Source organism: Palaemon carinicauda, chromosome 40, assembly GCF_036898095.1.
Source record: "Palaemon carinicauda isolate YSFRI2023 chromosome 40, ASM3689809v2, whole genome shotgun sequence".
Classification (NCBI taxonomy): domain Eukaryota; kingdom Metazoa; phylum Arthropoda; class Malacostraca; order Decapoda; family Palaemonidae; genus Palaemon; species Palaemon carinicauda.
In genome coordinates, this window is record NC_090764.1 from 66,611,898 (window position 1) to 66,639,149 (window position 27,252).

Here is a 27,252-nt window from a genome sequence, read left to right on the forward strand (position 1 = left end):
CGCTGACAGAGACGGAGAGATTGTAAGAGTGAGGCGCGATATCCTTGGCTGATCACGGAGATAGCGCAGGAACCGGCATCGGGAAGCTGTTATCCGGATGAGTAACCTTAGGCATCCTCCCAGTGTAAGACCTGCAAGGGGGGGGTTGCCAATCCTAGAGTTTGTGAACTCTGCCGCTCCCTCTAGGATATGCACCCCCGGGAGAGCCTCCCGTGCTACCTGTCCCTGACAGGAGGGGACTGCTTTTGGACACATTGTCTTAGCTGCCGTGGCCGGTCCGAAAACTTAGCTGAAAGAAGAGGCGCTGGAGGCCTGCAGGGTCTGGAAGCCTAACTGCCGAGGGCTCCACGGAGATATCGTACACTACACACACAAGCACAAACTCTGAAAAGGAAACTTGCTGATTTCTATACTCAAATATATACATAAACACAAAAATTTTTTTACATATATATTGAGTAAAAGAAAAGTAAGTGATTAAGTAAAGACAAAACAAACAATGGCTGCCAAGCGAGGACAAAGACAGAGACGTCTGTCCATTGTCCGAGCCAAAAGTGAAGTGAAGAAGTTCACCGGAGTGAGGGGGGGAAGGGGTAGCTAGCTACCACTCCCCTACCCCCCTGCTAACTAGCGCGGGGGTAATACAGCCTCGCTAAATTCTAATGGCTCGCCATTTCAGCTACGCTAAAAGGTAAACCCAATGTAAATAGCGTGGTTTGTATTTAGGTTACGGAACAAATTAGATTTGATGTACTAAATTCCAACCATTCAATAACTGAATCATGTACAGTACTGTTAATCAAATCCCACCTACATGAAAGCAATAACTGTACTTACTTTCAGAATTGGTATTAGCAATATTCACATCGACAGCTTGATTCATGAATTCGGCTTTCTCCTCTTCTATCTTCTTCTTGTAATTCTCTTTCACCTTATCATCTTCCAAGATTTGTTGGCTTACAGAAATCCTTTCTCTCACTATTTTCTCTCCTGTAATAGATAAACAATCAGATTTTGAAACCTCAAAGAAAATTTATACTAATATTGTACTGTACTGTAGTGCCACAAAACCTTCCAAAAAAAATTTCAGATAATTTTGAGACATTAAGGGGGGTTGGGTAGATTATGGTAAAGATATATATGTACACCACTGGGATAATGATATAATATTCTTTCAAGGAATAAAATCTCATTTAGCTCTAGAACCCCACACAACATAATATTATATACTCCCTCTCATAATCATAATACAGTAATTGTAAAACATAAATAGAATGAATATTCTAAAAGACCTTTCATTAATTAAAATAAAAAAATTCTATCTATTTTTTTTTTTTTTTGATAAACAAAATCACATATTTTCAAAATAATTTGTATTTTTCCTAATTATACAAAATTCCTTTAATATGAGTATGACCAGCAAAACTGGAACAAATTGTCAGTCAGATATCTTTTTATAGTATGCACAATCTGGACCAAAAATGGCACAGAAACAGAACTTATTTTGGCCCTCAGTCCCAAAGAGGCTGATGAAGTACAGCATACTTGAGCCTCTGTGGAGTGTAAAAGCGAGCATGCACCTCGTGTGCATATCAGTCCCTTGATGATGAAGAACAATGCCTTCGATCATGCACACGCAATAGGCATAGGGTATGTATGGATTCGCATGAGTGCTGAGTGTGTCAATGTTTGGTCATTTGTTCCTATTCCCAGTCGCGTGAATGCATGGAAACTTCTACCACGTGAACTGGCCACGCAATGTAATAATAGGTGACAGGTGATCTCGTTGCCTCACATGTGAGCGGGTGTCTTAGGGATTAAAAGGAGGACAAACATGCAGTGATGAACCATGCAGAGACCAATTTAGTGGAATACAATATAGAGGTGATTAATTACGCAGAAACGGATCACGAGGAGACCAAAGATCCTATTCTTGATCACATCTAAGAAAGGGAATGTCTGGTGACTGATTGCTTGTTCCACATGACAATTTCTCTGCCTTCAAAACAAAATATCCTTAGGGAGAGATGGAGGTTTACTTCAATTCTCCATTTGAGTGCACGGTTTGTAACAAGACCGAGCATTTATGGTGGAAGCATAAGCCACTGTATCACATACCAAGACGCCCTCTCAGTCTGTGTTCGTTCTTAGTACCGAACTGTATATCTCGCCCGGAAGCAGGGAGAGATCAGTCAGTCTTACTTGACTTTCGTGAATCAGTTTTCCAGGACTACCTCAATGATACGTTCTTTTACTTCTTAGAAGTGGCACCATTTAGAGAGTCTAAAAAAGACAAGGCAGAGGATGAGGAAAAATTCTTTTAGCCAGCCTTCTTCAAGGTCAAGGTCTTGGAAATCAACAGAGACGGTCCCCTATGGAGGAAAAGAACAAGACGGTAAAAAAAAAAAAAAAACAGCAACACCCACATCCTTCACTCACTACAGAAGAGAGACAGCAATCGGGAAAACACCAGGGGGGGGACCTTAAAAGGTCTGGCGGTAGCAAACATTTTTCTCTTAGCAAAGAGAGCACAAACAATGCACAAAGAAGACTAACATCTTTAGGTTCAGGTTGTTGTCGTAGTTGCAAAGCCCCATGTAAAAAAGGCATGACTTCAAACAGCCCTGCAAAAGGCACAAGGATAATGAGATCTATAGCAGGTTTGCATATAAACCTGACACACATCTGTGGCTCATTTGGAAAAAAAAATGACAAATTCGGAAATAATTTGTATTTTTCCTAACCATACAAACCTTAGCTATTTACATTGGGTTTACTTTCGGCGTAGCTGAAAATAACGAGCCAATAGATTTTCAACGAGGGTTAACTACCCCTGCGCTAGTTAGCAAGGGGGTAGGGGAACTACCCCTCCCCCCCACACACCGGTGAATTGTCTCACTTCACTTAGAGGTAGGACTTGTCTTGGGGGACAGGGCTGGCAGGCAAATATGTGTAAATAGCTAAGGTTTGTATGGTTAGGAAAAATACAAATTATCAACGAATTTGTCATTTGTTCTGTAACCGAAATACAAACCACGCTATTTACATTGGGTGACTTACCCCTTAGGAAGGGTGGAAAGTCCCCAGCCATACTGGCTTTGGCTTTACCCGGGGACTCAGAATCTGAGTGAGTAGCACTCGAAAAAAAGGAGTCCCTGTACCTCACAAGTTCCTTGCTCCGCAAGGGACGTGTGGCCTACATAAGTTGTGTGTGTGGAGGAAGAGTGTGACTCGTCCTAGGAAGTTGACCTGGAGTCCTTTAGATGGAATCCTAGGCTAGGACGTTCCCAATACCACCTCGTCACGGTATGGGGGACGCAACATTATTAACTTAATACTAGGAACACAAGGGAGCATGGTTTACCTGCAGAGGTTGAGGTCAGCTATGCAGAGACCAGGATGCTGCTTTCCCCAAGAGAGGGGAGGATGAAGAAAGAAGTAAGGGCCAGACATACTCTTTCATTCACGCAGACTAAGACCGGGTAACAATGCCCTCAACCTTCTGCTACTTGTCCACTAAGGAGCCTGAGGTCAGACCAGCTGTTGTGCAGCCACCACAGGGCCGATAGAAAAGGTATCGAGGCTCCTGTGGGTCACGTCCTGCAGGTAGTGGGCTGTGAAGGTCGTTTGACGCTTCCAGACCCCAGCTTGTAGCACCTGCGTCACAGAGAAGTTTCTCTTAAAGGCCAGGGACGTAGCGATGCCCCTGACGTCGTGTGCCCTAGGGCGACGTGACGGAGGAGGGTTAGGATTCAAGGCGTGATGGATAACCCTTCGAATCCAAGCCGAGATGGTGTTCTTGGTGACCCTCCTCTTCGTGCTTCCTGTGCTTACAAACAACGCTTGCACGCGGGGACAAACTGCAGCTGTCCTCTTCAAGTAACGCCTCAGACTCCTCACTGGGCATAATAGCAGATGGTCTGGGTCACTTGTTACAGAACGGAGACTCGTGACCCTGAAGGAGTCGAACCGTGGGTCCGGCACTCCAGGGTTCTGAGTCTTGGCAACAAACTCAGGGACGAACCTGAACGTTCCCTCCCCCCCATCCCCTTGAATGGGCGATGTCGTATGAGAGACCATGAAGTTCACTAACTCGTTTGGCTGAGGCCAACGCGAGTAAGAAAGCCATCTTCCAAGTCAGGTGGCGATCATGGGCCTGGCGTAATGGTTCGAAGGGAGGTCTCTTCAGAGACCTGAGAACCCGAACCACGTTCCACGGAGGAGGTCTCACTTCCGACTGAGGGCAGGTAAGCTCATAGCTACGTATGAATAAAGAGAGTTCTAGCGAGGAAAAAAATGTCCACTCCTCTCAGCCTAAAGGCCAGACTTAAGGCTGAGCGATAGCCTTTCACCGCCTAGACCGAAAGGCGCATTTCTTCCCGCAAATACACGAGGAACTCCGCTATTGCTGGAATAGTGGCATCAAGTGGAGGGATACCCCTCCCACGACACCAACCACAGAAGACTCTCCACTTCGCCTGGTAGACTCCCGCGGAGGACTTTCGCAGGTGACGAGACATTCTCTCCGCAACCTGTTGCGAAAAGCCTCTCTCCGTGAGGAAACGCTGGATAGTCTCCAGGCGTGAAGCCGAAGCGAGGCTACGGCTTTGTGGAAGATGTTGCAATGTGGCTGTCTGAGTAGCTCGTGTCGTGGGGGAAGTTCTCTCGGAAGTTCCGTCAGGAGCTGCAGAGGGTCCGGAAACCATTCCGCGTGATGCCATAGCGGAGCTATCAGGGTCATAGACAGGTTGACCGATAGTCTGGTCCTGTTGAGCACCCTTCTCATCAGACAGAACGGTGGGAAGGCGTACATGTCGATGTTGTCCCACCGCTGTTGGAAAGCATCTTGCCAGAGAGCCTTGGGGTCCGGGACTGGGGAGCAGTAAAGAGGCAGCTTGAAATTCAAGGATGTCGCGAACCGGTCCACGGTCGGGGAACCCCACAAAATCAGGACTTTGTTGGCTATCTGAGGATCCAAAGACCACTCAGTACTCACCATCTGCGAGGCCCTGCTCTTGCCAGGAATGAAGCGAGCTGATAGTGTTATCGAGTGGACTTCGGTCCACCTCAGAATCTCTACTGCAAGATGGGATAGCTGCTGCGAGAAAGTGCCTCCCTGCTTGTTGATATAAGCCACTACCGTGGTGTTGTCGCTCATCACCGCCAGGGTCCGTTGGAACTGTTGAAGAGCCAGAAATACGGCCTTCATTTCTAGCAGGTTGATGTGTAGGTACTTTTCTGATTCTGACCAAAGGCCTGAGAACCTCTGGTTCAGAATGTGGGCCCCCACCCTTCTTTTGACACGTCCGAAAACAGCGTCAAATCCGGGGGAAGGACGAGAAGATCCACTCCCTTTCGTAGGTTTTCGTCGATCAGCCACCACCGCAGGTCCGCCTGTTCCGTGGGTCATATCGGGACCACAGAGTCCGGGGAATCAGAGCCCTGACTCCACCGGGACTTGAGCCATCATTGCAGGGATCTCACCTTGAGACGGCCGTTCGGGACTAGACGGGCCAGGGAGGCTAGGTGACCTAAAAGACGTAACCATGATTGGGCTGGAAGCTCTTCCCGCCTGAGGAAGGGCTCTGCAACCCTCCTCAGCCTTGCTATCCTGTCGTCTGATGAAAAGGCTTTGTGGAGATTGGTGTCTAATAACATGCCTAGATAAACCAGTCGCTGGGACGACTGGAGAGAGGACTTCTCGAGATTTACCATGATCCCCAGATCTTGGCAAAGTCCCAGAAGCCTGTCTCGGTGTCGAAGAAGGGTCGACTCCGAGTCTGCCAGGATCAGCCAGTCGTCCAGATATCGGAGGACACGGATGCTGTTCCTGTGCGCCCATGACGAAATCAGGGTGAACACACTGGTGAACACCTGAGGTGCTGTGGAGAGACCGAAGCACAGTACCTTGAACTGGTAGGTCTTGCTGTCTAGGCTGAATCTCAAGTACTTCCTGGAAGACGGATGGATTGGGATCTGGAAGCATGCGTCCTTCAGATCCAGTGTGCACATGAAGTCTTGTGGTCTCACTGCAAGTCTGACCGTGTCCGCTGTCTCCATGCTGAACGAAGTTTGCATGACAAACTTGTTCAGAGCTATGAGATCGATGACGGGTCTCCAGCTTCCAGACGCCTTCTTTACAAGAAAGAGTCAACTGAAGAAGCCTGGGGAGCCATCGACGACCTCTTGGAGAGCATCCTTCTCATGGTCTCGACTTCCGCCCGAAGGGCCAGCCCCTTTGACGATCCCATGGCATAGGAGCTCAACGACACTGGATTCGCTGTCAGGGGAGGTTGAGATGTTGTGAATGGGACGCGATAACCTTGGCCGATCACAGAGACCCTCCAATAATTGGCCCCATGTTGCTGCCACCTGTGCACGCAATTTTGTAGGCATCCCCCCTTAGGTGGACACGCAGGGGGACTGCCACTCCTAGCGTTTACGGCCACGGCCGCTCCCTCTAGGAGTTTTGCCTCCCCTGGAGGACTTACCACCCCTCTTGTCCTTGACAGGAAAGGGCTGAGGCTTAGACACCTTCGTCTTAGCTGCCGGAGCCTGCTTCAGTGTACTACGAGGCTGCTGTTGATGTTGTTGCAGAACTGAAGGCTTGTAGGGCCTAGATGAGAGGGCCCTTTGGAGGAGCGAATCCTGATTCGACTTCCTCCACCTCTCAGCTGTGCGTTCCACGTCCTTGGGCTCAAACAAGCTTCCTCCAAGGATGGAGGAGTGTCTGAGCCTGCAGACATCCACGGCGGGGACCTTCATATGGAACTTCTCGGTCACCGCATCACGACGCTTCAAGATCGAGTTGGCCCACAGGTTGGTAACCTGGTGGGCCAGGAACTCGATGGAGCGAGTGCCCGAGAGGAGGAAGGTCTCCAGGGCCTTCCTATTGCTCTCCTTAGACAGATCTTCGGAGCGCAATAGGATGCCCAGAGAACCCAGCCAGACGTCCAGCCACAAAGTGGCCTGCATGGCACACTTCGCGACCTTCTCCTGGCTCAGGATATCCGAAGCCGAGAATGTCACCTGCCGGGAGGAGAGCTTCTCAAGAGGAGTTCCCCTTGTGAGCTCTTCCACCGAATGGTGGAGGGGAAGAGCTAGGCTGGACTCCCCCATGATCTCAAAATACCTCCTCTGCTGTAAACGAGGAGGTGGGAGGAGTCTGTTCCCGGCAGAGGAACGGCTGGAGGAGGCGAGGTCTGAGAGTTGAGCTTCGACCTTGTCTCTGGTACTCTTCACCCCCTGGGACCAGGGCAAAGCCGCGCTGGCCCTCGGGGATTTCTGGGTACCATAGACTTGGTCTAGGACCGTATCCTTGCCTTTGCGAGGGGCGATCTCCGGGTTCTTGAACCTGTTGAGTTGCCTCATCAGATTCAAGACCTGCCAGAAGGCATGCTCACTCATGCTGTTCTCCTCCCTGTGGACTGGCAGCTAAGTCTCCCGTCCCCAGAGGCTCTTCTTGGGGAGACACGTGGACATTCTCCCGGGGTCTACAGTAGTTGGCTCTGGACGAATCCGCGAAGACGACTTCGGAATCGTCTTTGAGTCCTTGGGTTCCCTCCTGGGCGGGATACAGGACTCCAGCAAAGAGGTCTGGAAGGTACCTTCCACACGAGACGTTTCTCTTCCTCGAGGTGGAGTTTCTCCCATTGGTGCCGTGGGAGAGGCCCTCGCCTCGCTGGACTCTCCTGAGGATGGAAAAGCTTCGTTCACAGGAGAAGGAGAAAACAACCGCGAAGGGGATGGAGCCTTCCTGACGGACCTCTTAGGAGCCAACTTCTCCCTGGGAGAAGTCACCACGAAGTCCACTCCTCTCCTTTTCTTCAGCGGGGGCGAGTCTGTCCTTGGCTTGAGTCCCAGATCAGCGAGGGCTGGCTTCACAGCCTGCACCACCGCTTTCATCTAGGTGACCAAACCAAGACTGACGGGTGACGGACGCGGTGTCCGTAATCCCCGCTGGAGGGAAGGGGATCGACTGATCCTTCGGAGTGGACGCAACGGGGCATACCTGTAAAGAAGAAAGGGAAGAATGTTGCCTAGACCTCTCCGACGACTCTTCCTGGTCCTGGGTGAGAGACCTACGCTTGCGCGGTGGCGATCCTGATGGCGATCTGGAAGTACGCGTCCCTGTCGCAGGCACGAGCTGCGGAACCCGGCGAGAACGGGGGTCGTGCTGGCGCTCGCGTGATGGAGCATTCAAAGAATCGCGCGCGGGTGGCTGCTGTAGCGCGGGGATAAACGCGCGCGGGCGCGCAGGTGAATAAGCGCGCGAGGGTAGAGGAGATCGCTGTCGGTCAGGAGAATGGTGAAGCGCAGGAGATCGACGGCGCCCTGGAGATCTATGGCATGTGGGCGAGCGATGGCGCGATGGCGCGTCGGCGAGCGATGGCGCGTCGGCGAGCGCTGGCGCGTCGGCGAGCGCTGGCGCGTCGGCGAACGCTGGCGCGTCGGCGAACGCTGGCGCGTCGGCGAACGCTGGCGCGTTGGCGAACGATGGCGCGTAGTACGCGCAGGCGATTTGGCGAGTGTGCGCCTCGGGGTCCTATGGCGATCCAAGTCATGGGCGTGCTGGCGCGTTGGCGAGCGCTGGCACGTTGGCGAGCGCTTGCGCTCAGGCGATGGATTGCGCGGGCGCTCTGGAGAACGTTGGCACGCAGGAGGGTGTCGACGCGTAGGCAGCTGGGGCGCAGGATCAGGTGGCGAGGAAACGCGCAAGGGCGAACGCTCGCGGACGGGCTCAGGAGATGAAGGCTCGTGTGCGCGTGGGGGGCGCGCAGAAACTCTTGAAGTGCGCACCGGGAAGCGTGCGCGCTGTTGCGCAGGCGAAGATGGCCGCACAGGAGCGCGTGGGCGAGGAGGAGGAGTCAGGTCCTTGCCTGCGTCCAGATCCGAAGATCTAGGGCGCGTGGGCGAGCGTTGGCGCGCATCAGGAACAAGGTGCGCAGGTGCGCGCTGACGAGCAGGAGATCGTGTGCGCTCAGGAGACAGATGGCGCGCTTGGCGCGCAGCAGGAACAGAAGGGCGCTGGCTGCTAACAGGAGAGCGCTGGCGAGCAGGAGAGAGCTGACGATCAGGAGAGCGCTGGCGAGCAGGCGACCGTTGCCGAGCAGGAGAGCGCTGGCGCGGCGAGTCTGGTGGCTGCAACTCAGGAGAGCGCTTGTGCACTGCTGCGCGCGAACGCGCAGTTGAGCGCACAGGGGAACCCTGACGTGCAAGGGAAGTACCCACACCGTGGGAGACATCCCTTTACCCCGAAGGGACCGGTGCCTATCGGTTGACGAGATTAGAAGGCGCCTGCTGCGCATCTGCGCCTGAAGTGGAAGGTCTGGTAGGTGTAGGAGATCGCGAGCGATCCGCGGAGAGGTCCAAGGACGTGGCTGCTACGGTCTGCTCCCGACGAGGAGAATCCTCTGCAGAGGAAGGTGGCGGAGACGACTCGAAGAGGCGCCTCTTGACTCCCTTATAGGGAGACGGGAGGCGCCTCTTGACTCCCTTATAGGGAGACGGGAGGCCCCTGCGGCGAAGAGGAGGACGAGCCTTACGGCGAAGGCGGCCACGAGGAAGGTCATCCGGATTGTCGGTCCTCCGGAGAGGAGTCTCTGTCAGTGCGCTCCCCCAAGGAGGAGGCGCACCCGCAGGAGAGACCGTTGGACTCAACTTCTCCTTCGAAGGATGTTCGGAAGGGGGAGTAGAGCCTTCAGCAACGTCCGCAACAGCAGCAGCAGCAGAGGTTTGACCAGACCCGTCGGAAGCCTCTGCCACAACAACGTCGACAATAGACAGAGGGTCTACCTCTGCTATCACCAGCGATTTTTTGACAGCAGCCCCCAACTGGATAAGGTCAAACAGGGCTTCCTTGGAGGGCAAGCCCTTAAGCCCCAAGGAAGCCCAGAGCTGAAAGAGATCATCATTAGACACAGCATGGTCATCATAAATAGAATCAAAATCCTCCCCCGGATGAGGAGGGGGAGCCGCCCCGCTATGGGAGGCAACGCCCTCTCCCGAACCCTGAGATCAGGAAACAGAACAATGGCCTACGGTACCACTCGGCGGTCTCTCACGAGAGGCCGGCCGAGTGGGAGCTTTGGAGGAGGTTTGGGCGGCGGAAGAAGAGTCCTTGGAGCCTTCCTCTTTCAAGGCAACCCTTGAAGGAGAAAGGTCTCTCTTGGACTTCTTCTTACGCCGCCGAGCAAATCTCTCCCACTGGGAGGTAGACCACTCCCTGCACTCACTACACATTAAGTCCTTAGCACACCGTTGACCTTGACACTGAGGGCAAAGGGTGTGAGGATCCATCTCGACCGCCGACATGAAGGTACCACAGGGGCGGCCGGAGAGTCCAGGGCATTTGCGCATAATTGCGATGAAGGGCGAGGCCAACTTCCAAACACACAAAGTCTGAGAAAAAGGAAAAACAGATTAAGGCTGTCAAAAGCGAGGACGAAAGACAGACACGTCTGCACATCGTCCGAGCCAAAAGTGAAGTGAGACAATTCACCGGTGTATATGGGGGAGGGGTAGCAAGCTACCCCTTCCCCTACCCCCTTGCTAACTAGCGCGGGGGTAGTTAACCCTCGTTAAAAATCTATTGGCTCGTCATTTTCAGCTACGCCGAAAGTAAACCCATTGTAAATAGCGTGGTTTGTATTTCGGTTACGGAACAAACTGCTTTTCATTGTACTTTTAATTTAATCTATCAAGAGGAGTCCCTGTATACTGCTTGTGGCCAAAGTCATAAGTACAGTACTGTAAGTGTCTAGCTGACTATCAGGAGGGAGGGGCTTCCCCACCACTTGCAGGTAGTTATAACATCATTAAATCCTTAACTGCTATTACAACTTCAATGAAGTCATACTCCTCTAATAAACGTTTCACTGCTAGTGGTGAATCTAACAAAATTTCTCATGTAGCAAAATCTTTTAAGCAACACAAACCCTAGCTTATTAATATTTATTGGAAAGCTCCTATTAAGATCTTTCCATTGAATACCAACTTTTAAAAGATGTTTTCCTTTCCGAAAATTTGACTCTCACCATTGGCAGAGAAATGGTTAATGAAAGATGGGTTGTATTCATGTAGGCGCAAACAGGCTTCTAAATTTGTAGTGTGACTGAGGGCTGCGCATCACAATGTCACTCTGACTTAGGTTTCAGGAAAAATGAGCTGGTGTTGTGTTGTAGTCTAGCAATGATATGAAAAAGTGTCTCATGTCAATTTTTATTACCACTACATTTTCAATAAAATTCATTGTAATTTAAAGAAACATGCCATGATAAATTGCAATAAAATGAACCATAAACACCAGTGAAATTATTTTTCTTTTAAATAATTTTCCTTGCTTTTTGTACATGTACAGGTACTGTAAAAAGAGCCCTCAAAGTAAAAGACAAACAACATTCATACCTTTCTTTTTCTTCAAATTAATATCTTCTTGCTTCTCAACATCTTTATGGGCCTCTTCTCTTTTTTGCTGCATTTCCTCTTGGCTCAACTTCAAGCAAAGACTGCTCCAGAGGGCATCTGTTTTCTTGGCCAAATCTAGTTCTAGACGCCCATTTGCTATCCGGGCTGTGCTTCGATCCACATTAATCATGTGACATAAATAAGCTTCAAAGATATATGGTAAAAAACTAACCTAGAAAAGAAAAGATAAAAGAAATCTAAGTCTTTTTATAATGTGCAATAAGTAGAAAAAATCCTAAAATTGAAACTATGTATCTAGTGAAATATAATTCAAATATTTTCATCTTTATCACAACTTTTAATTAAGGCAACACAAGTGAAATTAGTTTCCAAAGTCATTCTCTTATTATCTATTATTTCTGAAATGCTTGGAAATCACACACACAGTGCTTAATTGCACAAAAAATATGAAGAGGATATAGAAAGTAAAAATTATAATAACGAAGTTCAATAAAAGTACAACACGTCGGGTAATAAAAAAAGAAAAAAAAAAAAAATATATATATATATATATATATATATATATATATATATATATATATATATATATATATATATATATACCTTCAGATGAGAATATATCAACATACTATTCGGCTACAGTAAACTTTGAGATTAAAAGTTATCAACTGGCATGATACTGTACCTTGAGATATGAATTGGTTGTTACAATATCAACATTCTTTGGGCTTGTGTGATGCAGATCCAGGGAGAGAAGAATTTTGCCATCTGTCTGGTGCCAGGTATAGTCAGAGACGTGAATAGGCATCTCCAATAGTTATAAAGTAAATTACATATACAATAAAGTAGAATTCGATAATACCGTGAGAGACAGAGATTCCACTAATGCCAGTAGTGACGCTAAAAGAAGCGACGAACACAACTGGCAAAATTTATCCAAATCTCAGGATGGTCAACTTCAAACCTGTAAAGAAAGTTAGCAGAAAATACTTTACTATCAATTCAAGATCTGGATTCAACTATACTACAATGTAATCAAAAGTAATCTATACTCCTATCATTATTTTTTATACTGTATTGTATAAATACACAAAAGTTCTGTACAAGCAGTTCAGCATAAGTCAGTTTTAACTTTACGTTGTTTATTGTTAAATATTAACTATAAAAGTGTTAAGGATTTTATACATGATCTTTATATCAAATACTATGTTAAAAAATTACTACAACAAAAGTTTACAATATTTATCAAGTTAGTGAATGACAAATTCGTAGATAATTTGTATTTTCCCTAACGATAAAAACCTTAGCTATTCATTTAGGGGTATTACTTTCAGCAAAGTTGAAATGATGAAACATTAAAATTTAGCGAAGGTTAACTACCCATCCCACGGAGGTAGGGAAGGGGTAGCTTGCTACCGCTCCCACTCACACACCTGTGATTTAGCTCACTTTTCTTGGAGGTCTGACTTCAAGGGGGATAGAGTTGGCGGGCAAGTTTGTATAAATAGCTAAGGTTTGTATCATTAGGAAAAATACAAATTATCTACGAATTTGTCATTTGTTCCAGAACTGGAATACGAACACACTACCTATTTAGGGGTGACTCAACAATTATGAAGGGTAGACATCCCTACCTATCTGGCTTTTGGCTTTACCTGGGGGCTCCTTATCTGAGTATGTTAGTACAGTACTCAAAATAAGGAGTCCCTGCCCTTGCTAAAACCTTGCTACGCAAGGTCAGCGGCTTACGCAAGCTGTGTTTCGAGATATTTAGAAGTGTGACTGTCTAGGGAAAGTTATTCTGAGTCTTTTTGTAGGAAAAAGTGTTGTAACCAAGACTTTCCCAATACCACCTTGCCAGGATATGGGGACAACAGTATTACAGTACCTTAATACAGTACTAGGTACACAAGTGAGCATGGTTTACCTGCAGTGGTTTGAGTTCACCTTATGCAGAGAACCCAGGATGTTGCTTTCCCCAATAGAGGGGAGAATGAAGAAAATAAGAGCCAGTCAAACCTATTCATTCATGCAGACTAAAACCGGGTAACAGTGCCCTAAACCTTCTCCTACTTGTCCAATAAGGAGTTTGAGGTATACAACCAGCTGTTGTGCAGCCACCACAGGGCCGACAGAGATCATATCGACTTCCTGTGGGTCACGTCTTGCAGGAGAAAGGTTGTGAAAGTCACCTGGAGCATTCACATCCTTGCTTGTAGAACCTGCGTCAAAGAGTAATCTACTTCTGGAGACTGTGTCTGGCAACAACCTCAGGGGCAAAACTGAACATTGCCTTTCACCCTTCTCATGAATGGGCAATGTTGAAAGAGACACCGTGAAGTTCTTTGACACGTTTGGCCGCTGTCAAAGTGTGTAGGAACACTGTCGTCTAAACCAGGTGAAGATTTGTTGCCTGGTGAAGTGGAATGTAGGGAGGTCTCCATAGAGACCAAAGAACTTGAATCATGTGCCAAGAGGGAGGTCTCAATTTCGACTGGGAAAAGGCAAGTTTGTAAATCCACATGAATCTGGAAAGATATAGCGATGAGGAATGTCATTTTTTTTCTGTTTGAAGGCGAGGCTCAAGGCTAAGTGATCGACTTTATCTGCTGAAACTGAAAAGGGGGTCTTTTCCTTCTGCATTTACTCGAGGATTCCACTATTCTGGAATAGAGGCATCAAGTGAAGAGATCCACTTTCCCAAGACACCAACAACAGAAGACGTTATACTTTGCCTGGTAGACTGATACTGAGGAATTCCTTAGATATCCAGACAACCTCTTCGCAACTTATTGCGAAAAGTCTCTCTGAGAGAGGAGGTGACCTCTTCGCAACTTATTGCAAAAAGCCTCTCTGAGAGAGGAGGTGCTGGGTAGTTTCCAGGCATACAATCATACTGAAGCTAAAGCTTGTGGTAGTTGTCAAAGTGTGGTTGTTTGTGACGTGGAGACAGTTTTGTTGGAGGCTCTATCAGGAGCTACAGAAGGTTTGGAAACCGTTCTGCGTAATGCCATAGCGGAGCTATGAGAGCCCTTGAGAGGCTGACCGATGTTCTAGCCTTGTTGAGTACCCTTCTCTTCAAACAAAAACAGGGACATGATGTAAACGCCGTTGTTATACTCACCGTTGTTGGCATGCTTCTTACTAGAGAGCCTTGAGGTCTAGGACTGGGGAGCAGCGGAAGCCTGAGGTTCAGGGGCGTTACGAACAGATCCATAGTTGGAGAACCCCAAAAAGTTAGGACTTTGTCGGCTACAAGGTGATCCAAAGACCATTCGGTACACCTTATATGAGATGCTGTGCACAAATTGTCGGCGAGCACATTCCTCTAGTCTGGAATGAAGCGGCCTGATAGTGGTACCGAGCGGACTTCGGCCCATCTTAGTACTTCTACTGTTAGATGGGAAGAGGCTGTGAGCAAGTTCCTTCTTGCTTGTTGATGTGAGCCCCTATGTGGTGTTGTCACTCATCACGCCACTGAGTGGCCCGTTAAGAAGTGATAAGGCTGTTGAAGGACCGGAAAGTTGGCCTTCATCTCTTAAGAGATTCAAGTGAAGGTACTTTCGGACTTTGACCAGAAGCCTGAGGTCGTGTGGTGCAGCACTATGGTCCCTCCTCCCTTCTTTTGATGTGCCTAAGCACAGCATCAAGTCCAAGGGGTGGGGAAGGATGAGAAGGTTACACCACTCCATAGATTCTCAACTGACGCCAATCCCTTGAGGTTTGTCCAAGCTTTTCATTCCATGGGGATCAGAATGTCCGAGGAATCGAAGGTCTGATTCCAATCGGACTCAAGCCGCCACTGGAGAAAACGAATCCTGAAGGTAGACAGGCCAGGGATGATAGGTGTCTGAGGAGGAATAGTCACTCTGGGCTGGGAGTTTTTCTCGTCTTGAGAAAGGGTCTTGTGACCTTTCTAAGCCTCGTTATCCAGTCTTTGATGAGAAGGTTTTTGTGGAGATTGGTCTGGAATCATTCCCAAATATACCAGTCTTCTGAGAGGGAAGTAGGGAAGACTTCCAAAGGTTTACCATGATCACCCGATATTGGTAAAAAGGCTTCAGAAGTTCCGGTGCTAACGCAAGGTAGCCATCGAGTCTGCTATGGTCAGTCAGTCGTCCAGAAAACGGAGGAGACAGAAGCCAATCCTGTGAGCCCAGGATGGATGCTGTGGAAAGACTGGAGCACAGTGCACTGAACTGGTGTTTCTTGTTGGTCTAGACTGAATCTCCAATACTTCCTAGAAGATGAATGGTTTGGGCCTGGAAGTATGCGTCCTTTGGGTCCAGCGTGCACATGAAGACGTCTGGTCTTACCGCTTGTCCGAACTTCTCCAACACGGTGTGGACATCGACCCAAAGGGACAGCTCCTTGTGGATCCTTTCGCATGGGAGTTTGTTGACGCTGGGGTCTTGACTTGTGGAAGAACGGATGGGACGTGATACCCTGTGTAAGGATTCTTTCCTGGGAAAGAACTCCTTTAACTGATAGAAGTGGGTAAGGCAATGCTTGACCCTACAATGTGCCCTGACAGGATTGATGCTATTTGTAGGTAGTAGGTTGGCCACTGCACCAGCCACCCGTTGAGATACTACCACTAGAGACTTATGGTATCTTTTGACTGGCCAGACAGTACTACATTAGAACCTTCTCTCTGGTTACGGTTCATTTTCCCTTTGCTTACACATATACCGAATATTCTGGCCTATTCCTTACAGATTCTCCTCTGTCCTCATACACCTGACAACAGTGAGATTACCAAACAATTCTTCTTCACTCAAGGGGTTACTGTACTGTAATTGTTCAGTGGCCACTTTCCTCTTGCTAAGGGTAGAAAAGACTCTATAGCTATGGTAAGCAGCTCTTCCAGAAGGACACTCCAAATTCAAACCATTGTTCTCTAGTCTTGGGAAATGCCATAGCCTCTGTACCATGGTCTTCAACTGTCTTGGGTTATAGTTCTCTTGCTTGAGGGTACACTCGGGTACACTATTCTATCTAATTTCTCTTCCTCTTGTTTTGTTAAAGTTTATATAGAAGATATTTATTTTAATGATGTTACTCTTCTTAAAATATTCTATTTATCACATTTTCCTTTCTTCACAGGGCTATTTTCTCTGTTGGAGTCCCTGGCCTTATAGCATCCTACTTTCCCAACTAGGGTTGTAGCTTAGCAAGTAATAATAATAATAATAATAATATTCCTTAGAACAGCATCGGTCTGGCGAATGTTAAGCAATAGTTAACAGATGGGTATCGGGGCTACTGTGTAGTTGGAAAATGCTCGCGAGTAGTCACCTGTCAACAAGCTGTTGATGGGAGCTACTGATCGCTCTAGAGGATTCATGTGATGGCGACCGATGAGTAGTGAGAAGTGTATTGTTTGCCTTCCGATCTAGGGAACCACAGGCAGAGGTTGACTAGTAAGTCTGAGTGACGAACTGCTGCTGAACGGTGAACCGGGGATCTGCGAGCCGAAGATGGTAACTGACAGGCCGATGAAGGCTGTCTGGTCAATCAGCCAAGGAAGGTAGACGATTAATGAGTTGGCAATCGGCTTGGAGAGCGCTGAGAAAAAGAATGGTTTAATGATTGTCAATGGGTGATCGGCGAGCCCTTGATGATCAGCGGTCGATTGAGGACTGGCGATCAGCAAGATGACAATTGGATGGTCAGAGATCAGCGACCTGATGACTGGCTGGTCAGAGATCAGCGAGCTGACGATTGGCTGGTCAGACATCAGCAAGCTGACAATTTGCTGGTTAGACATCAGCGAGCTAAGATCGATGATCGAAGAAAGACGAGCTGGCAATCGGCAATCTAGTGATCAGGAAGCTGATGACTGGTTATCGACTAGCAATCGGCGATCGGCACGCTAACAATCGGAGACCGTTAGCAATTAGCGCGACTGGAGGTTAATTATCAGAGAAAGATGAGCTAGCGATCAGCAAAGGATGATCTAGCGATCAGTCAGTTGATGATTTCTCATTGGTGGAAGTTGAACTTGTAATCGATGAACGACCGGCGATGAGCTAGTGAACGGCGATCTGGCAATTAGAGATTGACGAGCTAATGATAGGCAGTTTGCAACGTCCAGATCGTGTTTGCTGACAGTGGTACTGACAGAAAAACCTCCTGGGGAGAAAGGGACCAAGGGTTCACTGTGAGGAGTCTCGAGCGATGGTAGATGTGGTTGATCCGCCTTGGAAGATGGAATCTTCGGGATCTTGAACCCTCCTGTAAAGCCTCTCCCTGGTGGATGTGTTGTAATGCATTTGCGGGGAAGGGAAGGGGCAATGGTGATCTGCAAAATGTTTTCCCTTTCGTTCATTTTGTCTCTCGTGCGAGTGCGCAGGAAAGTACTGGAATGTTGAAAAGCGCTTGTGCTCAAAAGTGCGCTAGCGCGCAGGAGGATGCTGGTGCGCATTTTTCACAAAATGCGCGAGAGGGCCGGCGCGCAGTACAGTAATGCACAGGAGGAAGCTGGTTCGCAGTTTCAGGTGAATGCGCAGAAGAGCACTGGCGTGCAGGAGAGCGCTTGTGAGCGCTAGCGCTTGTGAGCGCTAGCGCTTTGGTGAGTGCTGGTGCATTGGCAAGCACTGGATCTGCGAATGCAAGTGCACAGGAGAGCACTGGGGATCTACCTCTACCCGACTTACTAGGGTACCACAGGGATGACCTTCAAGGCCAGGCCAGGTTCTCATACATACTAGAGAAGCATCCATGATTATAAGGACTGAAGAGAGAAAGCACCTATTGAGATACTACCGCTAGAGAGTTATGGAGTCCTTTGACAAGCAAGACAGTACTAAATTAAATCCTTCTCTCTGGTTACAGTTTGCTTTCCCTTTGCTTACACATACACTGACAAATCTGGCCTATTCTTTACAGATTCTCCTCTGTCCTCATACATATGACAACACTGAGATTACCTAAAAATTCTTTTTCACCCAGGGGATTAACTACTGCACTGTAATTTTTCAGAGGCTACTTTCCTCTTGGTGAGGGTAGAAGAGACTCTTTAGCTATGGCAAGCAGCTCTTCTAGAAGGACACTCCAAAATCAAACCATGGTTCTCTAGTCTTGGGTTAGAGTTCTCTCGCTTGATGGTACACTCGAGCACACTATTCTATCTAATTTCTGTTCCTCTTGTTTTGTTATATAAAATTTTTATAGCTAGCTTATCTACGAAATATGTTATTTTGATAATAAAATAAATTTTTGAATATACTTACCCGGTGATTATAATAGCTGCAACTCTGTTGCTCGACAGAAAACTCTACGGAAAAAATTCGCCAGCGATCGCTACACAGGTAGGGGGTGTACTTCAACAGCGCCATCTGTCGTCCAGATACCCAGTACTCATTGTAAACAAAGAACTCAATTTTCTCCTCGGTCCACTGCGTCTCTATTGGGGAGGAAGGGAGGGTCCTTTAATTTATAATCACCGGGTAAGTATATTAAAAAATTTATTTTATTATCAAAATAACATTTTTCAATATTTAACTTAGCCGGTGATTATAATAGCTGATTCACACCCAGGGGGGTGGGTAGAGACCAGCAAAATATGTTTACATCATTATGAGCTAAGAATTTTTTATTTCATTTTAGAAGTTATCAAAATAACAAAAACAAAATGAATAGGTACCTGGTAAGGAAGTCGACTTGAACAATTACTCTGCCTTTTTAAGTACGTCTTCCTTACGGAGCCTCGCGATCCTCTCAGGATGCTGAGCGACCCCTAGGATCTGAAGTATGAAGGTTTGCAACCCATACAACAGGACCTCATCAAAACCTCTAATCTAGGCGCTTCTCAAGAAAAGAATTTGACCACCCGCCAAATCAACCAGGATGCGAAAGGCTTCTTAGCCTTCCGGACAACCCAAAAACAACAATAAAAACATTTCAAGAGAAAGATTAAAAAGGTTATGGAATTAGGGAATTGTAGTGGTTGAGCCCTCACCCACTACTGCACTCGCTGCTACGAATGGTCCCAGAGTGTAGCAGTCCTCGTAAAGAGACTGGACATCCTTAAGATAAAAAGACGCGAACACTGACTTGCTTCTCCAATAGGTTGCGTCCATTATACTTCGCAGAAATCTATTTTGTTTAAAGGCCACGGAAGTTGCGACAGCCCTAACTTCATGTGTCCTTACCTTCAGCAAAGCTTGGTCTTCCTCACTCAGATGTGAATGAGCTTCTCGTATTAACAGTCTGATAAAATAGGATAAAGCATTCTTTGACATAGGCAAAGATGGTTTCTTAACTGAACACCATAAAGCTTCTGACTGGCCTCGTAAAGGTTTAGTTCGTCTTAAATAGAACTTAAGAGCTCTCACAGGGCATAAGACTCTTTCTAGTTCATTTCCAACCATATTTGATAGGCTTGGAATATCGAATGATTTCGGCCAAGGACGAGAAGGTAGCTCGTTTTTGGCTAGAAAACCAAGTTGTAGAGAACATGTAGCCGTTTCAGATGAAAATCCGATGTTCCTGCTGAAGGCGTGAATCTCACTGACTCTTTTAGCTGTGGCTAAGCAAACCAGGAAAAGAGTCTTTAAGGTGAGATCTTTAAGGGAGGCTGATTGTAGCGGCTCGAACCTTTCTGACATGAGGAATCTTAGTACCACGTCTAAATTCCAACCAGGTGTAGCCAAACGACGCTCCTTCGTGGTCTCAAAAGACTTAAGGAGGTCCTGTAGATCTTTATTGTTGGAAAGATCTAAGCCTCTGTGACGGAAGACTGATGCCAACATGCTTCTGTAACCCTTGATAGTGGGAGCTGAAAGAGATCGTTCTTTCCTCAGGTATAAAAGGAAGTCAGCTATTTGAGTTACAGAGGTACTGGTCGAGGATACAGATACTGACTTGCACCAGTTTCGGAAGACTTCCCACTTCGATTGGTAGACTCTAAGGGTGGATGTCCTCCTTGCTCTAGCAATCGCCCTGGCTGCCTCCTTCGAAAAGCCTCTAGCTCTCGAGAGTCTTTCGATAGTCTGAAGGCAGTCAGACGAAGAGCGTGGAGGCCTTGGTGTACCTCCTTTACGTGAGGCTGACGTAGAAGGTCCACCCTTAGAGGAAGAGTTCTGGGAACGTCCACTAGCCATCGAAGTACCTCGGTGAACCATTCTCTCGCGGGCCAGAGGGGAGCAACTAACGTCAACCTTGTCCCTTCGTGAGAGGCGAACTTCTGCAGTACCTTGTTGACAATCTTGAACGGAGGGAATGCATATAGGTCTAGATGTGACCAGTCTAGGAGAAAGGCATCTATATGAACTGCTGCTGGGTCCGGGATTGGTGAGCAATATATTGGGAGCCTCTTGGTCATCGAGGTTGCGAAGAGATCTATGGTTGGCTGGCCCCATGTGGCCCAAAGTCTCTTGCACACATCCTTGTGGAGGGTCCATTCTGTTGGAATGATTTGTCCCTTCCGACTGAGACAATCTGCCATGACATTCAAGTTGCCTTGGATGAACCTCGTCACTAGCGAAATGTTTTGACCTTTTGACCAGGTGAGGAGGTCCCTTGCTATCTCATACAACGTCAAAGAGTGGGTCCCTCCTTGCTTGGAGATGTACGCCAAAGCCGTGGTGTTGTCCGAGTTCACCTCCACCACTTTGCCTTGAAGGAGAGACTTGAAGCTTTTCAAGGCCAGATGAACTGCCAGTAGCTCCTTGCAGTTGATATGCATTGTTCTTTGACTCGAGTTCCAAATTCCCGAGCATTCCCGACCGTCTAATGTCGCGCCCCAGCCTATGTCCGATGCGTCCGAGAAGAGAACGTGGTTGGGAGTCTGAACAGCCAGGGGCAGACCCTCTCTGAGGCTGATACTGTCCTTCCACCATGTCAGGCAAGACTTCATCTTCTCGGAAATGGGGATCGAGACCGCTTCTAGCGTCTTGTCCTTTTTCCAGTAAAAAGCTAGGTGATATTGAAGAGGACGGAGGTGTAGTCTTCCTAACGACACGAACTGTTCCAGGGATGATAGGGTCCCTATCAGACTCATCCACTGCCTGACTGAACATCGTTCCTTCTTCAGCATGTTCTGGATGCATAACTGGGCTTGGCTTGTTCTGGGGGCCGACGGAAAAGCCCGAAAAGCTAGATTGTGAATCTCCATCCCTAAATACACAATAGTTTGGGATGGGACCACTTGAGACTTTTCCAAATTGACAAGGAGACCCAATTCCTTGGTCAGATCTAGAGTCCACTTTAGATCCTTCAGACAGCGACGACTGGAAGAAGCTCCTAGAAGCCAGTCGTCCAAATAGAGGGAGGCTCGGATGTCCGCCAAATGAAGGAATTTGGCTACATTCCTCATCAGCCTCGTAAACACAAGAGGAGCTGTGCTTAGGCCAAAGCACAGGGCTTGAAACTGGTAGACAACCTTCTCGTAAACAAATCTCAGAAAAGGTTGGGAGTCTGGGTGGATGGGGACGTGGAAGTATGCGTCCCTTAGGTCTAAAGAGACCATCCAGTCTTCCCTTCTGACCGCTGCTAGAACGGACTTTGTGGTCTCCATGGAGAACGTCTGCTTTGTGACAAAGACATTCAGCGCACTGACGTCTAGCACCGGCCACCATCCTCCTGTCTTTTTTGGCACTAAGAAGAGACGGTTGTAGAAGCCCGGGGTTTGATGGGTCCAGGACTTTGACTACAGCTCCCTTTTCTAGTAAGAGAGACACTTCCTGTTTCAATGCTCGTCTCTTGTCTTCCTCTCTGTACCTGGGAGAGAGATTGATGGGAGACGTTGCTAGAGGGGGTTTTCGTACAAACGGGATCTTGTACCCCTCTCTGAGCAACTTCACAGATTGTGCATCTGCGCCTCTCTTCTCCCAGGTCTGCCAGAAGTTCTTGAGTCTGGCTCCCACTGCTGTCTGAAGAAGCTGGCAGTCAGACTCTGCCCTTAAAGGACTTGGTTCCTTTATTCTTTCCTCGTCTCCCTTCGGCACGAGCACCTCCTCTGCTGGAGGCTCTGCCACGAAAGGGCGGAATAAATCGGGACGCTGGGGTGTCCATCCTTGGTCTAGCTGACAAGGTAGGCAAAGGGGTGGCTTTGCGAGCAGAGGACGCAACCAGATCATGAGTATCCTTCTGTATCAAAGAAGCAGCAATCTCCTTAATCAGGTCCTCTGGAAAGAGGCACTTGGAGAGAGGAGCAAACAGAAGTTCGGATCTTTGGCAAGGTGTAACACCAGCTGACAGGAAAGAGCAAAGGTTCTCACGCTTCTTGAGGACTCCGGACACGAAAGATGCAGCCAGCTCATTAGATCCGTCACGTACGGCCTTGTCCATGCAGGACATGATGAGCAAGGAAGTCTCCTTCTCCGACGGAGAGATCTTTCTGCTTAGAGCTCCCAGACACCAGTCTAAAAAGTTGAAGACCTCGAAGGCTCTAAATATACCTTTCAAAAGGTGGTCCAGGTCCGAAGATGACCAACATATCTTTGAGCGTCTCATGGCTAGTCGGCGGGGAGAGTCTACAAGACTTGAGAAGTCGCCCTGGGCAGAGGCAGGAACTCCCAAGCCGAGAACTTCTCCCGTGGCATACTAGACGCTCGATCTAGAAGAGAGTCTAGCAGGGGGAAACGCAAAGGCTGTCTTCTCTAGACTCTTTTTGGACTGCATCCATTCTCCTATCACTCGTAAAGCTCTCTTGGACGAGCGTGCGAGGACGAGTCTAGTAAAGGTAGGCGTGGATGACGGCATACCTAAAACAAACTCTGACGGAGGAGAGCGCGGAGCCACAGACACAAACTGGTCCGGAAACATCTCTTTGAACAGTGCTAAAACCTTCCTAAAGTCCAAAGAGGGTTGCGTAGACTTCGGCTCGTCAAGATCTGAATGTGGTTCATCTACGTGTGCAGCACCATCATCATCAGAAAGTCCCTCATCCGAGTATTGAGGAGGAAGTGGCAATGGAGTAGGTAACGGCTGGTGAGCTGAGTCCGGTCGCACGGGTGCATGCGTGACTGAACCGGACGCAACGTCATGGAACTGTTGCCCAGTCTGTGAGCCGGCAACAACCATAGCAGCGCGGGGACGCACAGCGTCTACTCCAGACTGTCTAGTCTGATGTGGGTGAGCAGTGGCAACCACACTGGGTTGCAGAGGTTGACGCACCGCGTCAAAACAAAACAACTCTGACGGTTGTTGTACCTCACGAACGTCAACGGAAGGCTCCGTGCGTCGCTGAACGTCAACATTCGGCTGGCAGGGCACACTGGAACGCATGGGTGGCGGAACTCTCTCAACTGGAGTGTGCAAGAAGGTCGCCTCAGCGTCCACAGGACGCACAACCGAGTGGTGGGTGGTTGTAGGCCAGAGGCTGTACTAGCTGGTGCAGCAGCAACCTTCTCCGCACGCAAGTCCTGCATCAGAGACATTAATTGGGACTGCATGTTTTGCAGCAAAGACCACTTAGGGTCTGCAGGAGCAGGTGCGGCGACAGACGGTGTAACTGTCTGAGGCGGTACCGCTTTGCCTCTCTTAGGAGGTGAGCAGTCATCGGAAGACTGCAGCGAGTCCGAACTGACCCAGTGGCTACAGCTGGGCCGTTGGACTTGCGCGGAAGGGACCGACTTGCGCTTCAATGGTCGTGAGACCTCGGTCCATTGTTTCTTGCGAGAAACACCTTCCGAAGACGAGGAATAAATGGGCTCTCTCGTCTTTGTGCGGCAGGGGCGATCTTGGGAAGATGCGCCCGATACCACAGAGGGAACGTCTGTTCGCTGATTAAAGCCTCTCAAACCCATTGGTCGTACGGCATTGCTTCTCCCCTGGACTTGGGAGCTTGCAAGAGGTCCCGGACTAGGAGGACGACAGGCACGAACAGACGAACCCTCAAGCGCAACACTATCCACAACATTATCACTCACTTTAACACTTCCCACTGCACTTTTACACTTCAGCTCCTTGACATCCGCCATGAGCTGGTTACGGTCACTAGCCAGGGACTCAACTCTCTCACCCAGAGCTTGGATGGCACGCATCATATCAGCCATCGAAGGTTCCTGAGTGCCAGAAGGGGGATTAGGAGCAACCACTACAGGGGAAGGAATAGGTTGTGGGGCATGAGGAGAGGAAATGTCAACAGAACGAGAGGAACTTCTCCTAATTCTATCTCTCTCTAGCCTAAGTGTATACTTTTGGAATTCGATAAAATCGAATTCCGAAAGCCCAACGCACTCCTCACATCGATCTTCCAATTGACAGGTTTTATCCCGACAATTAGAACAAACAGTGTGAGGGTCGATAGAGGCCTTCGGAAGACGCCTTGAACAGTCCCTAGCATTACACTTCCTAAACTTTGGGACTTGTGAAGGGTCAGCCATTTTGAATTGGTCAAAGGGGAACTCAAAAACTATCCAAAATCGTCAACAAATAATCCGAAATCAAAAAAAGAATGCAAGGATTTTTGAAGAGAAAGCCTGTACAGCGAAAGCTCAAAACTAGAATAGTGTACTTCACCAAATAGTTGTGAAAACAAATCCAGTTAGCAACAGCGAATTAGTAGGTCTTGTCGGTAGCACGACAGAGAGAAAATTGAGTTCTTTGTTTACAATGAGTACTGGGTATCTGGACGACAGATGGCGCTGTTGAAGTACACCCCCTACCTGTGTAGCGATCGCTGGCGAATTTTTTCCGTAGAGTTTTCTGTCGAGCAACAGAGTTGCAGCTATTATAATCACCGGCTAAGTTAAATATTGAAAAATTGAAGTTACTGTTCCTAAAATATTTTATTTTTCCTTGTTTCCTTTCTGTACTGGGCTATTTTCCCTGTTGGGGCCCCTGGGTTTATAGCATCCTGCTTTTCGAACTAGGGTTGTAGCCTAGCAAGTAATAATAATAATAATAATAATAATAATAATAATAATAATAATAACAGTGACTAGGAGAAATAGTTGAGAGAGATAATATTAAAACTGATATGGCTTGAAAAAAAATAAATCACAAAACTAAAAATGGTAATTGAGAGAGAGAGAGAGAGAGAGAGAGAGAGAGAGAGAGAGAGAGAGAGAGAGAGAGAGAGAGAGAGAGAGAGAGAGAGAGAGAGAGAGATAATTATCTTTTCTTGTTTATGTCGTGTTTTACATCTTTCCACCGGCATAATTTGGGAACAAATCTTTTGGGCTACCAAATGCACCTAATATCTCTTGCTGGCCATTCAAATGGTGCACCCAAAGGACCGCCACTCCCTCCCCTATCCCCTATCCTTATATATGCCAAATAAAGTCACAATACACTCTTTGAAGCCTTTGTATATCAATGGCCATTTCCTACCGAGTGCATAAAATATGGACACCAATTAACCTAAACTCGCTCCCCCACAACCTAACCTAAAAGCCGTAGAGGGTGTATGTATGATAGCGGCCACTTGTATGTATTATTATGTCTTACTTAGAATACGGCAGTGTAAGGGGGTCGCACAGGTATGTAGGCAAGGACACGGCTTGTAAATTAGGTTAGGGGGGAAAGTTTAGGTTAGTTGATGTCCATTTCTAATTAACGCATGAGGAACTGGCCGCTGATATACAAAGGCTCTAAGCCGTGCCCTTACCTACTTGCCTAATGGGTGGGGGCTAACGCCGCCCTGCGACCTCGCTTACATTGTTGTTTTAACTAAACAACTCATCAAGACTGAGATTAAACAAATCTCGTGCCATAACACAGCCGTGTGCAGCAACATTTAGAGAAAACATGCGGGAACACGAATGCGTACAGCGTCTCTACTTTATAAATGATTTGAGTTTGTATTCACGTAGGAACCACCACCAATTTAGAATAATAAACACAAAGGCTAGGATAAAGATAAAATAAAGGTTGAGCAGAGGCTACACTAGATTAATACTCAAGACTTAACCTAACCTACGAGCCATATCTTTAACTACTCGCCTTTAAGGATAATTGCAAAATACGACGAGGACAGAAAATGATAAAAGAGCAGCCTACAATAGTGCAGTCTAGTTTTGGTTATAAATTACAGTATCCAACTGTTAGGAACTTGATCTATCATTTTATATATTTCAAACCCAACCTAAACCACAAGTTTAAGCTTATTTTATAAGTAAAAGTACAATATTTCACGTCAGGATGGCCTACATTCGAATCTTGGCATAGGCTGTCTAGGGCCGTACTTTCACTATTGTTCTTAATCTCCCTTCTAAATCTTTAGTTAAAAAACCACACACAAGTTAAACTGCATATTCCTGTGTAGCAATTCCATTGCTAGAACAATACCATAACTCAAATACATACCAGAAACGAACAACATATGTGACAAAGGCATCATTGTGACTAAACAGATGTCCTCCATATTATTGTTTATGTTGCTATGGTGATCAGTGTTGCCAGTTGGGTTAGTGTAAAAATTCCTAAAACTTTTGATAAAAAAATCTCCAAAACAACCCAAAAATCCCCATTTTCACAAATATATTTTCTTCTGGTCACGCAGGGATTAGTAAGATAGAAATGATTCATTATACTATACATAAGTGCAATCAAATTAACTGCAATAATATAAATTTTTATTCATCCCTGTTACTTTTTCATAGAAACTGGTACAGAATATCCCCATCTGACATCCAAAATCCCTAAATCTAGGGATAAATATCCATATCTGGCAACACTGATGGTGATGGTTTGAGATATCAGAAAGAACAAGTTGAAACATTTTAAAATTCGCTTATAATCCTTCATATTATTCCCATCTTTATCAATTTATATTATAACATTGATTCAAACACACACTGCAATTTGCCATATATATCTCATTTACGTAATAGTTCAAAAATATATTTTTATTATGTGTACCCTATCAAGTAT

General features: G+C 47.3%; 1 protein-coding gene across 1 annotated transcript in view; it reads right to left on the bottom strand.

The window, feature by feature from the left end:
* Positions 1 to 26,760, bottom strand: part of LOC137631838 (dynein axonemal assembly factor 4-like) — a 132,467-nt gene extending 105,707 nt beyond the window's left edge. Inside the window, exons 1-4 of the mRNA XM_068363845.1 lie at positions 26,686 to 26,760; positions 12,113 to 12,391; positions 11,407 to 11,638; positions 838 to 990 (exon numbers count right to left, since the gene is read on the bottom strand). Coding sequence (XP_068219946.1) covers positions 838 to 990; positions 11,407 to 11,638; positions 12,113 to 12,235 — 508 coding nt within the window. The 5' untranslated portion in view covers positions 12,236 to 12,391; positions 26,686 to 26,760. The remainder of the gene's footprint in view (positions 1 to 837; positions 991 to 11,406; positions 11,639 to 12,112; positions 12,392 to 26,685) is intronic.
* Between the last annotated feature and the right edge of the window lie 492 nt (positions 26,761 to 27,252).